Source organism: Trichosurus vulpecula, chromosome 5 (assembly GCF_011100635.1).
Source record: "Trichosurus vulpecula isolate mTriVul1 chromosome 5, mTriVul1.pri, whole genome shotgun sequence".
NCBI lineage: Eukaryota > Metazoa > Chordata > Mammalia > Diprotodontia > Phalangeridae > Trichosurus > Trichosurus vulpecula.
In genome coordinates this window covers 309,344,402-309,357,013 of record NC_050577.1, presented here as the reverse complement: position 1 = coordinate 309,357,013, position 12,612 = coordinate 309,344,402, and the positions used below count along the sequence as shown (strand labels likewise).

Here is a 12,612-nt window from a genome sequence, read left to right as displayed (position 1 = left end):
CTTGGGTCAGACCTGAAGGCTGCCTGAAGGAGAGGAGAAGGGAGAAACCGGAACTTTCCAGCGCGTGGAGCAAGAGTCCCGCCGGAAAGCTTGACGAGCGCACCGGTAAGCGAGTGTTTGCGGAGGCCGAGTGTCACTTCCCTCCTAACTTCCGGGGTCAGATACACATTCCGGTCGCGCCTGCGCGGGAAGGGGGGGGGGGAGGGAGGGAGGGACGGAGGGACGAGTCTCGTCCCGCGCCTGCGCGTGGGCGGGAGTGCCGAATAAATGGGCGCGTGCCTGCGCCGGCTAACGTTTTCCCTGCCGGTCGCTGCGAGTGCGCGCGCACGCATCTCTTCTCCTTCCCTGTCTGGTGCCCCGTCTCGGCTTGGGCTCTGAGTTCGCGCCTGCGCGTCACGGTGACCCCCCCACCCCCAGCCCGCCTTCCCCGCCTAACGGTCTTTTTCGAGAGAGGGGGTCGCGCCTGCGCGTGGTGGTCCCCGAGCGCTCGCCTCGGCCCCCCGGCAGAGGAGTGCGCCTGCGCGGAACCCTGAGCCGCGCGCGCTGCCCCCGCCCCCGCCCCTCCCCCGGTCGGAGGCGGCGGATGCGGGGCCTGGGTCGCCGACTCCCAGAGGAGGAGGAGGAAGAAGAGGAGGAGGAGGAGCTGCCGCCACTACCGCCCCGGTGCTGAGGGGGCCGCCGGCCGGGCCCTGCCCCGGGGCCCCGTGACCGCCCACCCACAGTGAGTAAGGACTGGGACCTCCCCTCAGCAGCGCCTTCCCCTCCCTCTTAATGACGCAGAGCCCCGAGGAGCCCCTCCCTCCATCGCCTCCCCCTCCCCCCTCGCGGGGGGGGGGGTCTCATGCCCCTCCCCCCATCTTGGTGGTCCCCCCGGAAGTTCTGTTATTGCCCCCATTTTATGGGCGGGGAAACTGAGGCAGGCCATTACGGGGTGGGGCGGATCCTAGGCTTCCCCCTCCTCCCCAGCTCTGGTGTGGCGTCAGATGCACCCAGGAAGCCTCAGTTTACCTGTCTGAAGGAGGGGCTTGAGCCCTTGGGGTAGGGGGGTTCCCCACGCAGCGGGGCTGGGGGCTCAGAAAGGGGGGGCTGCAGGCGGAGTGCCGCGCCCCTGGGGGGAGGGGCGTAGGAAGAACAGACCCGGGAGGGTCTAGCTTCGGGCCCTGGGGGTCCGGTCTCCCTTCCCCGGGGAGGGGCTTCCTTCCCGCCCCAGGCACCGCTCCCCCCCCCCCCCCCCCCGCACAGGTATCAATGGGGGGGTCGTGCAGCCTTCTCTGCCCACCTTGATCCTGCTGTCGGGCCGCAGAGACACCGGCCTGGGACCCGGGGCCGCTGGGTGCTCTGCTGGATGCCCGGGCACCTGGAGACGCTTCTGGCCCAGGTAGCAGCTGTGCGCTCTGCACCGGGGTCTGGCCAGGGCACCAGGCGGCTCCTCGGGACGGGACGCAGCGAGGCTCGTGCGGGCAACACGACTTCCTCCCTCCCTCCCTCCCTCCCTCCCCTCCCTCTCTTCCTCCCTCCCTTCCTTCCTCCTTTCCTCCCTCCCTTCCTCCCTCCTTTCCTCCCTCCCTCCCTTCCTCCCTCCCTCTCTTCCTTCTTCCCTCCCTCCCTTCCTCCCTCCTTTCCTCCCTCCCTCCCTCCCTTCCTCCCTCCCTCCCTTCCTCCCTCCTTTCCTCCCTCCCTTCCTCCCTCCTTTCCTCCCTCCCTTCCTCTCTCCTTTTCTTCCTCCTTTCCTCCCTCTCTTCCTCCCTTCCTCCCTCCCTCCCTCTCTCCCTTCCTCCCTTCCTTCCTCTCTCTCTCCCTTCCTTCCTCCTTTCCTCCCTCCCTCTCTTTCTTCCTCCCTCCCTTCCTCCCTCTCCTCCTTCCTTTCTCCCTCCCTTCCTCCCTCCCTCTCTCCCTCTCTTCCTTCTTCCCTCCCTCCCTCTCTTCCTTCTTCCCTCCCTCCCTCTCTCCTTTCCTCCCTCCCTTCCTTCCTTCTTCCCTCCCTCCCTCTCTCCTTTCCTCCCTCCCTTCCTTCTTCCCTCCCTCCCTCTTTTCCTCCCTCCCTTCCTTCCTTCTTCCCTCCCTCCCTCTCTCCTTTCCTCCCTCCCTTCCTTCCTTCTTCCCTCCCTCCCTCTCTCCTTTCCTCCCTCCCTCCCTTCCTCCCTCCCTCCCTCCCTTCCTCCCTCCCTCTCTTCCTTCTTCCCTCCCTCCCTTCCTCCCTCCCTTCCTCTCTCCTTTTCTTCCTCCTTTCCTCCCTCTCTTCCTCCCTTCCTCCCTCCCTCCCTCTCTCCCTCCCTCCCTCTCTCCCTTCCTCCCTCCCTCCCTTCCTTCCTCCCTCTCTCCCTTCCTTCCTCCTTTCCTCCCTCCCTCCCTCTCTTTCTTCCTCCCTCCCTTCCTCCCTCTCCTCCTTCCTTTCTCCCTCCCTTCCTCCCTCCCTCTCTCCCTCTCTTCCTTCTTCCCTCCCTCCCTCTCTTCCTTCTTCCCTCCCTCCCTCTCTCCTTTCCTTCCTCCCTCCCTTCCTTCCTTCTTCCCTCCCTCCCTCTCTTCCTTCTTCCCTCCTTCCCTCTCTCCTTTCCTCCCTCCCTTCCTTCCTTCTTCCCTCCCTCCCTCTCTCCTTTCCTCCCTCCCTTCCTTCTTCCCTCCCTCCCTCTCTCCTTTCCTACCTCCCTCTCTCCTTTCCTCCCTCCCTTCCTTCTTCCCTCCTTCCCTCCCTCTCTTCCTCCCTTCCTCCCTTCCTTCTCTCTCCACATAGGGTGTCACACCCTTACCTGCCTGTGCTCTGCCCAAAAGGAATGTAAATTTTAATCTCTGAAACTTCTTTCCTTTTGTTTTGATTCTTTCTCTTAAAGACCAGCCTTTACCCCAATCACTCTGGTCCCAGACCACACCTTCCTTGGCTCAGAATGAGTGTAAATAGCAATTGTTTCTGTTTGGGCCAGAAACCCTGAGGGTCTTCCCCTCCCTGATTTTTGTTTTTCAAAGAGGCCATTCTTCGCCTCACTTTTGTTAAGCCTTAATCACTGAATGGGGGCTTAGTCAAACTGAGACCTTTAAAGACCTTAGCTTGAAAGGCTGAGGTCTCCACTGCAACCTGGGCCATCTCCAGTCATCCTGATCCATATCTTGGACAAAGTGAGGCTGGTGACTCCACACAGCCCTGACTCACTTAAATCCAGCTCACCTGCATGTCAAGGTATCACCTCCCTGATGTCATGGTCCTCTTCTAGAAGAAAGGACAAGCAGCACCGGCAGCTGCTGTGTGCTGGATGCTGTGTAGACAGTAAGGCCACCGGGAAGACTGCATGCCAAAGGAAGCAGGAAAGGGGGCAGGGTGGGTGATGCCTCTGCAGGACCAGGAGGGCCAGGAGCGAAGCCTGGAGAGTGATGAAGATGCATTTGGCCCAGCTTAAGGGCCCCTTCCTTAAATGGAGGCCAACCTGAGGAACTGGCCCAGGAGATACTTCAGTGTGAAAAGCCCTCAGGATGGAGTGAGCAGGGAGGCTTCTGGGGCATAGCAGAGAAGGTCCTTGGGGTGCAGTCTGGAGACGAGTGAGGGGGACATCCACCATACCGTTTTTTTGTATCAGAGGATCCCTTGATGACACCTGATTCCTCCCTTCCTTCTTTCCTTCCTTCCTTCCTTCTTTCCTTCCTTCCTTCCTTCCTTCCTTCCTCCCTCCCTCCCTCCCTCCCTCCCTCCCTCCCTCCCTTCCTTCCTCCCTTCCTCCCTCCCTCCCTTCCTCCCTTTCTTCCTTGCATCAGAGGATCCCTTGATGACACCTCATCTACCAAAACCTCTTATGCTGGGAGAGAGCCTCTAAAAGCTGGATTGATCTCTGAGGCAAATGATTGTTTTTAATCCAATAATCAAGATGCCCAAATCTTATATCCTCCCATCTCTCTGGCATCATGAGGACCAGAAGGTGGCATACAGTTTGGTGTAGAAACATGGGGGTGAAAGTCAGCCCCTCCAGCATGGTCACTTGACTCTGCTCTTTGGGTCCCTGGAACCTTCTCGGAATCACCCACATCCAGAGAAGGAGCTGTGGGGTCTGAATGCATGTCAAAGTGCGCCATCTTCACTTTTCCTTCTCTTTTGTTCCGGTTCTTCTTTCACAACATGACTAATGTGGAAATATGTTTAACATGATTGTACACGCATAACCTGTATCAGATTGTTTGTCCTCTTGGGGAGAAGAGAGAGGAGGAAGGGAGGAAGAATTTGGAACTCAAAATGTTATAAAAGTGAATGTTGAAAACAATCTTCACATGTAATTGGAAAAAAATAAAATACTATTAAGTGGGGGAAAAACATAAGCTGTGAGACGGGGTGGGACTGCTTCCATTTGTGTCTGTCTCCTGTGTGTGTGTACATGCGAGCACGTGCGTGTGAGGTACTTTGAGGGTTAGTACTTAACAGAGACCTAATTGTTCCTTTTAACCACTGGGAGTCATTCCTGGACTCCTCAGGAGTGAGGACTCTGACATCAGCTGAGCTTCTGATGGGTTTTTCTTTTATCACAGGATTTACAGATGGATTCAGCAGAAAAGACAACAAATAGAAGTGAACAGAAATCCAGGTAAGAGATGAGAGCCCTTGTCTCGGCCTCCTCTATGGCCCTGTTGCCCTTGAGAAGGCCCAGAGCCTCATTCCATGGTAAGAAGCAGTTGAAAGGCCTTTCCATGGAGTACCTGCCTCCAGCCACTGTTGATTTTGGAAGAAACATTCCTGTTGAGTCACCGCTAGTGAGGCCCCGAGTCTGCTCGGTGAGCCAGCCAGCCTTTCCTTTTGCCTCCCAGAGAGAAGGCCTTACGGGGTGGAGAGAGGTGTGAGGAAAGGAAGGTGGGCTGGGCAGGGTAGGAAGCTTCCCCTGGCTTTTGGACAGGACCCTTCTGAATGAGACTCCTTTGGTTGGTGTGGTCTGTTCTGAGCAAGTGTTTCAGGGTCAGCAATTGCTACCACTGATTTTTTCATCTTTTCTTTTACCACACGCCGCTCCTTCTTGGAGATATGGCAGTGCCAGGTGCAGAGCTGTCAGGGAGGAGGGGCTGACAACCTTATGGTAGAGCTAGGAGCAGGCCTGGCACCCCTAGCGTGAGGGAGGGATGATGAACCTGTGCTGGCTGTCAGTCATCAACATGGGCTGCCTCTGACTATTCTTCTTTTCCCTCCAGGAAGTTTTTAAAAAGTCTAATAAGGAAGCAGCCCCATGACCTCTTGCTGGTCATTGGCACAGGGGTCAGTGCCGCTGTGGCCCCTGGCATCCGCGCCCTCTGCTCCTGGAGGAGCTGCATTGAAGCTGTCCTGGAAGCGGCAGAGCAGCTAGAGGTCCTGCATCCAGGAGACGTGGCAGAATTCCGGAAGAAAGTGATGAAAGATCGGGACTTGCTTGTGGTCGCTCATGACCTGATCCGAAAGATGTCACCGGTAAGGTTCCAGCCCGGGAGGCTGCATTGGCCTGTGGTGCTTGAGGCTCCGGTGAGAGAGCATGGGTAAAGTGCCCGGCAGCCTATGCGTGGCGTAGCCCCTTCTCCTGCCCTCAGCTCTTTACCTCGTGGAGGCATTTCTGGTTTTCTGCATCAGGGTCAGGACGAGAATCGGCCTGGGATCAGGGATTTCATTGGTGTTTAGGGAACTCTCACTGATGAAACTCACTTTACTGATGCAGGTCCACAGCATGGTCTTAGATGCTTGGGGCATGGGAAAGGTCAGTGACTTGTCCAGGGTCAGAGTAGGGACACAAGCCCTGGTCTCCTGCACTCTCTGACCTTCTCTATAGGTGCTATGTGAGGCTGCCTCTCGTCAGTGAAGAAAACACTTCCAAAACAAAACCCCTCTTATGGGGAGCATGGGCTGCTGCTCTTCAAAGCCATGAGCTGGAATTCTAGCTCTGCTGCTCCCTGGGGCCCGTGCTCAGCTTCCACTGTGCAGGGAGCCTCACAGGAGCTGCCTTGCCTCCCTAACCCAAAATGCCAGCGTGCTGTTCCTGGCCTGGTGCAGGGTTCACAGAGGCTCTCTACTGAATGTAACCTGAAGGCTGATAAAAGATTCTGGGATGCCAGGGAATTGGGGATTTAGAATCACATCCAAGATGTGCCCCTGAGTTGGGTGACCCGGGATAAATCCCTTGGCCTTCGCTGGCCGGCCCTGAAGGCAGAGGGGCCTTTGGGTGCACTCAGTCACAGAGCAGCATGGTTTTGCCTTCACAGCGCACAGGTGACACCAAGCCCAACTTCTTCCAGGACTGTTTAATGGAAGTCTTTGACAATTTGGAACAGCATATCCAGAACCCCACAGTGCTGCAGTCTATCCTTAGCCTCATGGAGCGGGGAACCATGGTCCTCACCACCAACTATGACAACTTGCTAGAGATCTTTGGCCAGCAGCAGAACAAGCCGATGGAATCCTTAGATCTGAAAGATAAAACCAAGGTAGGGAAGAGCACGCTCTGCGCTGTTCGGGGTGTGTGCTCTGGCTGCTGTTGGCAGAGAAGGGCTCCACCTCTCTGGGCAGTTTGTTCCTTTCCTTGGACTTCCGCACTCCTGTTACAGAGGAGGATACAGACCCGGAGAGGAGAAGCCCATGGCACAACTTGCCAGAGCAGCTTAGAAGCAGAGCCAGATGAGGAACCAGGTGTCCTGGCTTGGCAGTTGGTCCCCCTGATGTTACTGGAGAGTCATAATCAAGCCTGGTCTGGAGCCAGAAATAGGCAGACCCCTCCACCCCCAGCTAGTGACATTTCCCAAGAGCCTTCTTTTCTTCCTTCTTGGGCCAGCCTTGTACTGGCCTGTACAAGACCATGAAATCCAGAGGTCTTCTATCATCAATGTGTATCTTTAAAAAAACAGCAGTTTAACAAAGAATCTGGTGACTAAGCATATACCAGGGTGGAGAACCTGTCGCCTTGAGGCCGCGCATGGCCCTCTAGGTCCTCAAGAACAGCCCTTCAACTGAATCCAAACTTCACAGAACAAACCCCCTTCATAACGGGATTTGTTCTATAAAATGTGGACTCAGAAGGCCACACCCGAGGACCTAGAATGCCACATGTGGCCTCAAGGCCATAGGCTCCCCACCCCTGGTACATACTGTGACATGGAATGTGAGGAGAAACAACTGGGAAAGTAGATTTGCCCCAAATGGTGGTTTGTGTTGCCTTCTCCCAGGGAATTGGGTATGCTTGTGGTCATGCCAAGTCATGTGCCAGGCCCTATGCTAGGCACTGGGTATTCAGAGAAAGGCCAAAATGGGCCTTGTCCTCAGGAAGCTTCCAGTCTGATAGGAGGGATGAGGATGGGCCCATCATGGGGGCCATGGCTGCCTTCTGCCTTGGGATCCTGGCAAGAGCTGGGCATATGTCTTGGTACTCGACCATTCACTGGCTACTTGGTGTTTGTAAGGGTTGTATCTGTTGTACAGGTGGGGAGATGCCTGCTTGTCATGTAGCTAGTTAGGATTGCTGGCCCCTCCAGGGAGGCATCTGAAGTAGGCCATGGAGCAATTCCTCTCCATCAAGAGAGGAAACAGGCCAGAACAGGTGACTTGTTCCGGGTCTTGTGGCTGGTGAGGGGGCTGAGGGCTTGTTGGTGTCACTGAAATCCCTCGTACTCCCCCTGATTCCATGAGCTGGTCCCCAAAGGGAGGGCAGAATACTGTGGGACAGCTCAGAGCCCCAACCCCAGGAGGCGTGCCCGGAGGTCTTCTGGGGAGATGCTGTGGAGAGTTTGCTTGTTCATGCCAAGTCTCAGGCCTGTGATTCTGGGGTACCCTGGCACCCCAAGAACATTTAGCAGGGAAGCATCCCTAAGCAAACTCAGTGCGTCTTCTTTCTAGTAGAGGTCAGGACAGAAGATAAGAGTCTGGGTTCTGGTGAGATCCCTGGGGAGTTTCTGTTCTGAGTTGGGACAGAGATTCAACCTGGACTTCTTTTGGCAGGTTCTCCAGTGGGCCAGAGGGCACATGAAGTATGGAGTCCTTCATATTCATGGCTTATACACAGATCCCTGCGGGATGGTTTTGGATCCTTCAGGATATAAAGATGTGACCCAGGACCCTGAAGTAATGGTATGAGAGGCTCTTGCTTGTGTTAGCTTTCACCAACCACATGACCTGGGGACTGCAGAGTTCCTGTGATCGGCAGGGTTTTGGCCATTTCTAAGCCACCCCTAGATCCAGAAAATGAGGATTTTCTGGTGGGTTTGTCTGACAGCCTCCTGTTTTCTGAGTGAGTCCTCTTCCTCCTCCTTCTCCTCCAAATCCTTAAGATTCTCAAAAACAGGTCAAATGAAAACCCTGCCAAGAGTACTTTAAAGACCCCAAGAATGTATGCCTGAGTAGGTCCTAGAAATTTGTTAACTACGTAGGTCTTTGGGATGAGTTTTAGGGACGAGTATAATGAAGCCAATTAGCTTTGGATGACTTTGACCCTGTAGCAATAAGGCAAAATTCATGACCTCAGAGAGGGCCATGGACATGCCTGAGTGGTTCGGAATTGAGAAGTATAAGGAGTTCTCTAGGTAGAAGGCAGAGGAAGTATAACAAGTATTTAGACTCCAGAGGATCAGATCCAAGGACCAATGCCCCCAATTTGATATCATTTGATAAGCCCACCTCACTGTAGTAACAAGGAAATTATAATGAAATATTATAGCAAGGAGCCAAGCTATCCTGTAGCTTCCCCTCGATGCTAGGGCCTTCGTATAGAAAGATCACTCACAAATCCTAACTCTCCACTCAGCACTCTCTCCTGCAGCCCTGCTGACTTCCAGTTCCTTGATTTCCTCAACTCTCTCTTGTTTCTGCTGCACTGCTCCCAGTTCTGCCGCTCTCAGTTGTGGGCTCTCTTTTTATACAGTAGAACCGAGCTTACATACCATTGGCTCTGGTCTTCACAACTCTCCTTAGGGCCCTGAGGGCTTCACACCTCTCATAAACTTGCAAACTAGTTTGCTAACTAGCCTGGGGCCTCACTTCTAGTTAGTGAAAGGGTGTGGGCCTTTCTCCAATCAGGCTCCCTTTGTTGGCCCCACCTGAAGCCTATTGAATGGGTGGAAACATCTTTCACTTACTGATTTGGCTTTAGAGACCCAGACCACCAACAGTGAAAGCCAGATTATGTGGCTTTGCAGATAACAGAGTTAGCAGGCATTTCTAAAGTGCCTACTGTGAGCCGGGCACTGTGCTGTGAGACCAAGGATGTAGCCGATCCCTCTTCAGGAGGAGGTGGCCTTCCTTTGGCCTTTGTGATGAGTACATAAAGCAGTCAGTAGAGAATGACACAAGGCTGAAATTCCCTAGTTGCAGAGGGAGAGCAGGCTGGAGCTGGAAGAGGCCTTGGCTCATTTAACAGAGGAGGCAGCCCTGAGTCCCCAGGATTGGGGGGATGTGTGTATGCTCACTTGGGGCTTTAGGAGAAGGCCTGTTGCTTGGTGAAGTGGCCGGGATTTACCTAGCCTGGTGGCCAGCGAGGCTCAGTCTGCCTTATTAATTTCTTCAGTCAGCATTTATTAAGTGCCTTCTATGTGCTTGGCACTCTGCTAATCACCGGGGATACATAAAGAGGCAAATGACAGTCCCTGCCTTTAAGCAGCTTACAGTCTAATGGGGGAGACAGCATGCAAATCAGTTAAATACTGACAAACAGGAACTAATGAACCGAGGGAAGGCCCTAGCATTAAGAGGGTCTGGGAAAGGCTTCCTGTAGCAGGTGGGATTTTAATTGGGACTGGAAGGAAGCCAGGGAGGGCAGTGGTCAGCAGAGGAGGGAGAGCCTGCCAGGCCTGGGGGACGGCCAGAGAGAGCCTGGAGATGAGCTGGAGGGGCTTGTTAGTGGTGGGGTTAGGTTATAAAGGCCTTTAAACCCTGGAAGCAGGAGGGAGGTCAGGCACAAGCTCTCGCTGCTTCTGTTTCCTCCCAGGAAGTTCTGCAGAACCTGTACCGGACCAAATCCTTTCTGTTTGTGGGCTGTGGTGAGACACTGAGGGACCAGATATTCCAGGCCCTTTTCCTGTACTCTGTGCAGGACAAGGTGGATTTGGAGCACTTCATGGTAGTGCTCAAGGAGAACGAAGACCACTTTTTCAAGCACCAGGCCGACATGCTTCTGCATGGCATTAAAGTCGTCTCCTACGGGGATTGCTTTGACCACTTCCCAGAATATGTGCAGGACCTCGCTGCCCAGATCTGCAAACAGCGAAGTCCAGGTGCCCACGGAGGCTGTGTCTGTGTGTGTCTGTGAAGCCGGGGCTCCAGGGTACGGTCACGAAGACCTGGGGCCCCTGGAATCGGCCTGGGGGGCAAGGAGGGCCTGTAGGACCAGGACAGCTGATGGCTCAACGGTCGAGCTCACCTTTGGGGAGTTGTGCAGTGGCCGTCCGCAAACTCAGGAGGCTGGGAGGAGGGCTGGGGGTAACCGGTGTCAGGGAGAACGTGGTTTCTTGTGGTCTTGATGTACGATGATGCAGGATGTTAAGAGGGCTTGGCCTGGGTCCTCGAGTGCCACATTGATAACGTTATTCCCACCATCGCGTTGTCACTGCAAGGGCTCTGTAGCCCAAGCTTGTCCTACCAGTTGTCAGTTTGAAGTTTAATTGGTGGGGGGTGGGGGGAGTTGGGGTATGGGGCTTAGACAATTGACATCCCAAGATGCACTGGAAGCGTAAAGCTCTGCTCCCTCCCTTCCCTCAAATGACACAAACCAAATCAGAACCAGGAGAGAAATGGACAGAGCCAACTGGGTGAGCCCAGGCCTTGGGCTAGGTCAGAGGCTAACCCTGAATAAAAGGATTTGTGTAAATTTGTCTGAAGGCCCCAACACCTGGGGTGCCTAACTAGTGCTGGCTGATCAGTTGCCTCAGGCTCACTCCCTGAGAGAACAGACTTGTGCCCAGGCAGTGCCTTGGGCTGGGTCCTGATGGTGGGGGGCTGCAGATGAATGGGGAACCACTCCCTGTGGCTCACGGGATATTTCTTCTCACTCATAGATGCTGACCGAGTGGACAGTACAACACTGTTAGGTAAAGACCATCCCTCTGGCCTGGGGTGGGGGGACATCGGACCTGGGGGGACGGGTGAAGCCCCTCTGCCACCCCACAAGGGGCCTGGCCCTCTGGAGGCTGGCTGGAGCCGTGTTCGAAGGGTCTGGGGCCCCTTTGAGCTCCGTCCCATGATTCTTCTCATGGGATGGGGTCTGTGTCTATGCCCCCAGGCAATGCCTGCCAGGACTGCGCCAAGAGGAAGCTGGGAGACGACAGCCTCGAAGTTCCCAAAAGAATCCGACAGTCTGATCCAGGTCTGTATTCTGGGGGAGGGGGCTGCGCTGTGGGGGTGGAGGGGGTTGTGTGGCCGAGTGGACCTGCCCTCAGGGGCTAGCTGGGCCTGGCCCCTGAGTCCAGTGTTTGCTGTGTGTCTTTGACAGATGACTCTGGAGGGTCTTGAGATCCTGGAGACCCCTGAGACCTGCGCCTGGAAAAGTAACCTCTAAGCAACCAGTGCTGGCCCCAGGACCCCCACTCAGACACTGACACCTGAGGGAAGCCCCAAGAGAACCCAGAGGGGCGTGGCCCAGGGTGGGGCAGAGTGGGGCCTTTGCACAGAACTACTAGGGATTGACATTTTTACATTTCAGGTATACTGGGAAAGGACCCTCCCAACCAGCTCAGGGATAAAGTCCAATTGGCCTCCCTGTTTGTGAAGACCCTTTTTAAAGGGGGTGGGGGAGATGGCAGAACTGCATTGTGACCCCACCCCCACCCCAGGGTGCCAAGGAATGAGGAAACTCGAGCCCCTCACCTTGGGGCAGCTCCTGGGGCACAAACATGTTAGAAAGCAGTTTGTTTTGTGAACTAGAACAAGAAGGGCTTGGGGCTGCAGGGAGTGGGGGGGCTTCCTTGGCAGCAGCAGAGCAGCTCTGTACCCCCTAAAGTAGCCCGGGGGGGACCCTCAGGATGTTACACTCCTTTGTACTCCAAGACTTGGCCCAGAGGCATGAGGATTGGCTGGAGGAGGGGCCCGGGTGGCCTGGGGTCAGGTGGTGTAAGCAGAACTTTGCCAGGGGCCTGCTCCACTCTTAACTGGGCAGGCCTCGATTGACATCAGCAGTGCCCTGCCCGTGGCTGGAGGGCACCTGGCCTGGTACCTTCACCTCTTACACTCTAGGGAGGCTGCCTCCTAGTCACTGGGACAGCCCCCAGGGAAGCCAGGAAGTGGAATCTAGGTCATTTCTTCTTTGGAGGGGTGGTCCTCCATGTCTCTGGTCAGTAAAATAAAGCCTGAATGAGCTTGGTGCCATGGCTAGTCAATGCTTCTCTTCTCTTGCCTGGGTCCATCCTAGAGGGCTGCCTTGGGGTGTGAGGCCGGCATCTGTAAAGGTGGGGAGAGAAGGAGCCTCCCCATGCAGAAGGAGCCCTGCCACCCAGAGGAGCAGCCCTGTGGGGTGGGGCTCTGGGAACCCTTCCTGAGGGACTTATCACCACTGACCCTGAGGGGCCTGGGGGCACAAGCCCACGGCCAAGGGCCCCATGCTCCCCCACGATAGGGGCTGCAGTTGCAGCCCCACTGCCCAAGAAGAGGAAGGAGAGTGGATGATGCTGATGATGAAGGAAATACTGGAGCATGATATTGCTTTTCATTCT

At 55.5% G+C, this 12,612-nt stretch overlaps 1 protein-coding gene across 4 annotated transcripts; it reads left to right on the top strand.

The window, feature by feature from the left end:
• The first annotated feature begins 398 nt into the window (after positions 1-398).
• FAM118A (family with sequence similarity 118 member A) lies at positions 399-12,277 on the top strand. 4 transcript variants are annotated; one of them, XM_036759159.1, is made up of 9 exons: positions 400-721; positions 4,504-4,559; positions 5,155-5,407; positions 6,223-6,411; positions 7,916-8,044; positions 9,897-10,182; positions 10,963-10,995; positions 11,187-11,270; positions 11,397-12,277. In XM_036759159.1, the coding sequence occupies exons 2-9, from the start codon at positions 4,513-4,515 to the stop codon at positions 11,414-11,416; spliced, it is 1,041 nt and encodes a 346-aa protein (XP_036615054.1). In that variant the 5' UTR covers positions 400-721; positions 4,504-4,512; the 3' UTR covers positions 11,417-12,277. The 4 variants fall into 4 exon arrangements, with proteins under 4 accessions (XP_036615055.1, XP_036615054.1, XP_036615052.1 ...); XM_036759157.1 differs by having other exon boundaries at positions 402-721; positions 6,190-6,411; XM_036759158.1 differs by having other exon boundaries at positions 402-725; positions 6,190-6,411.
• The last annotated feature ends 335 nt before the right edge of the window (positions 12,278-12,612 follow it).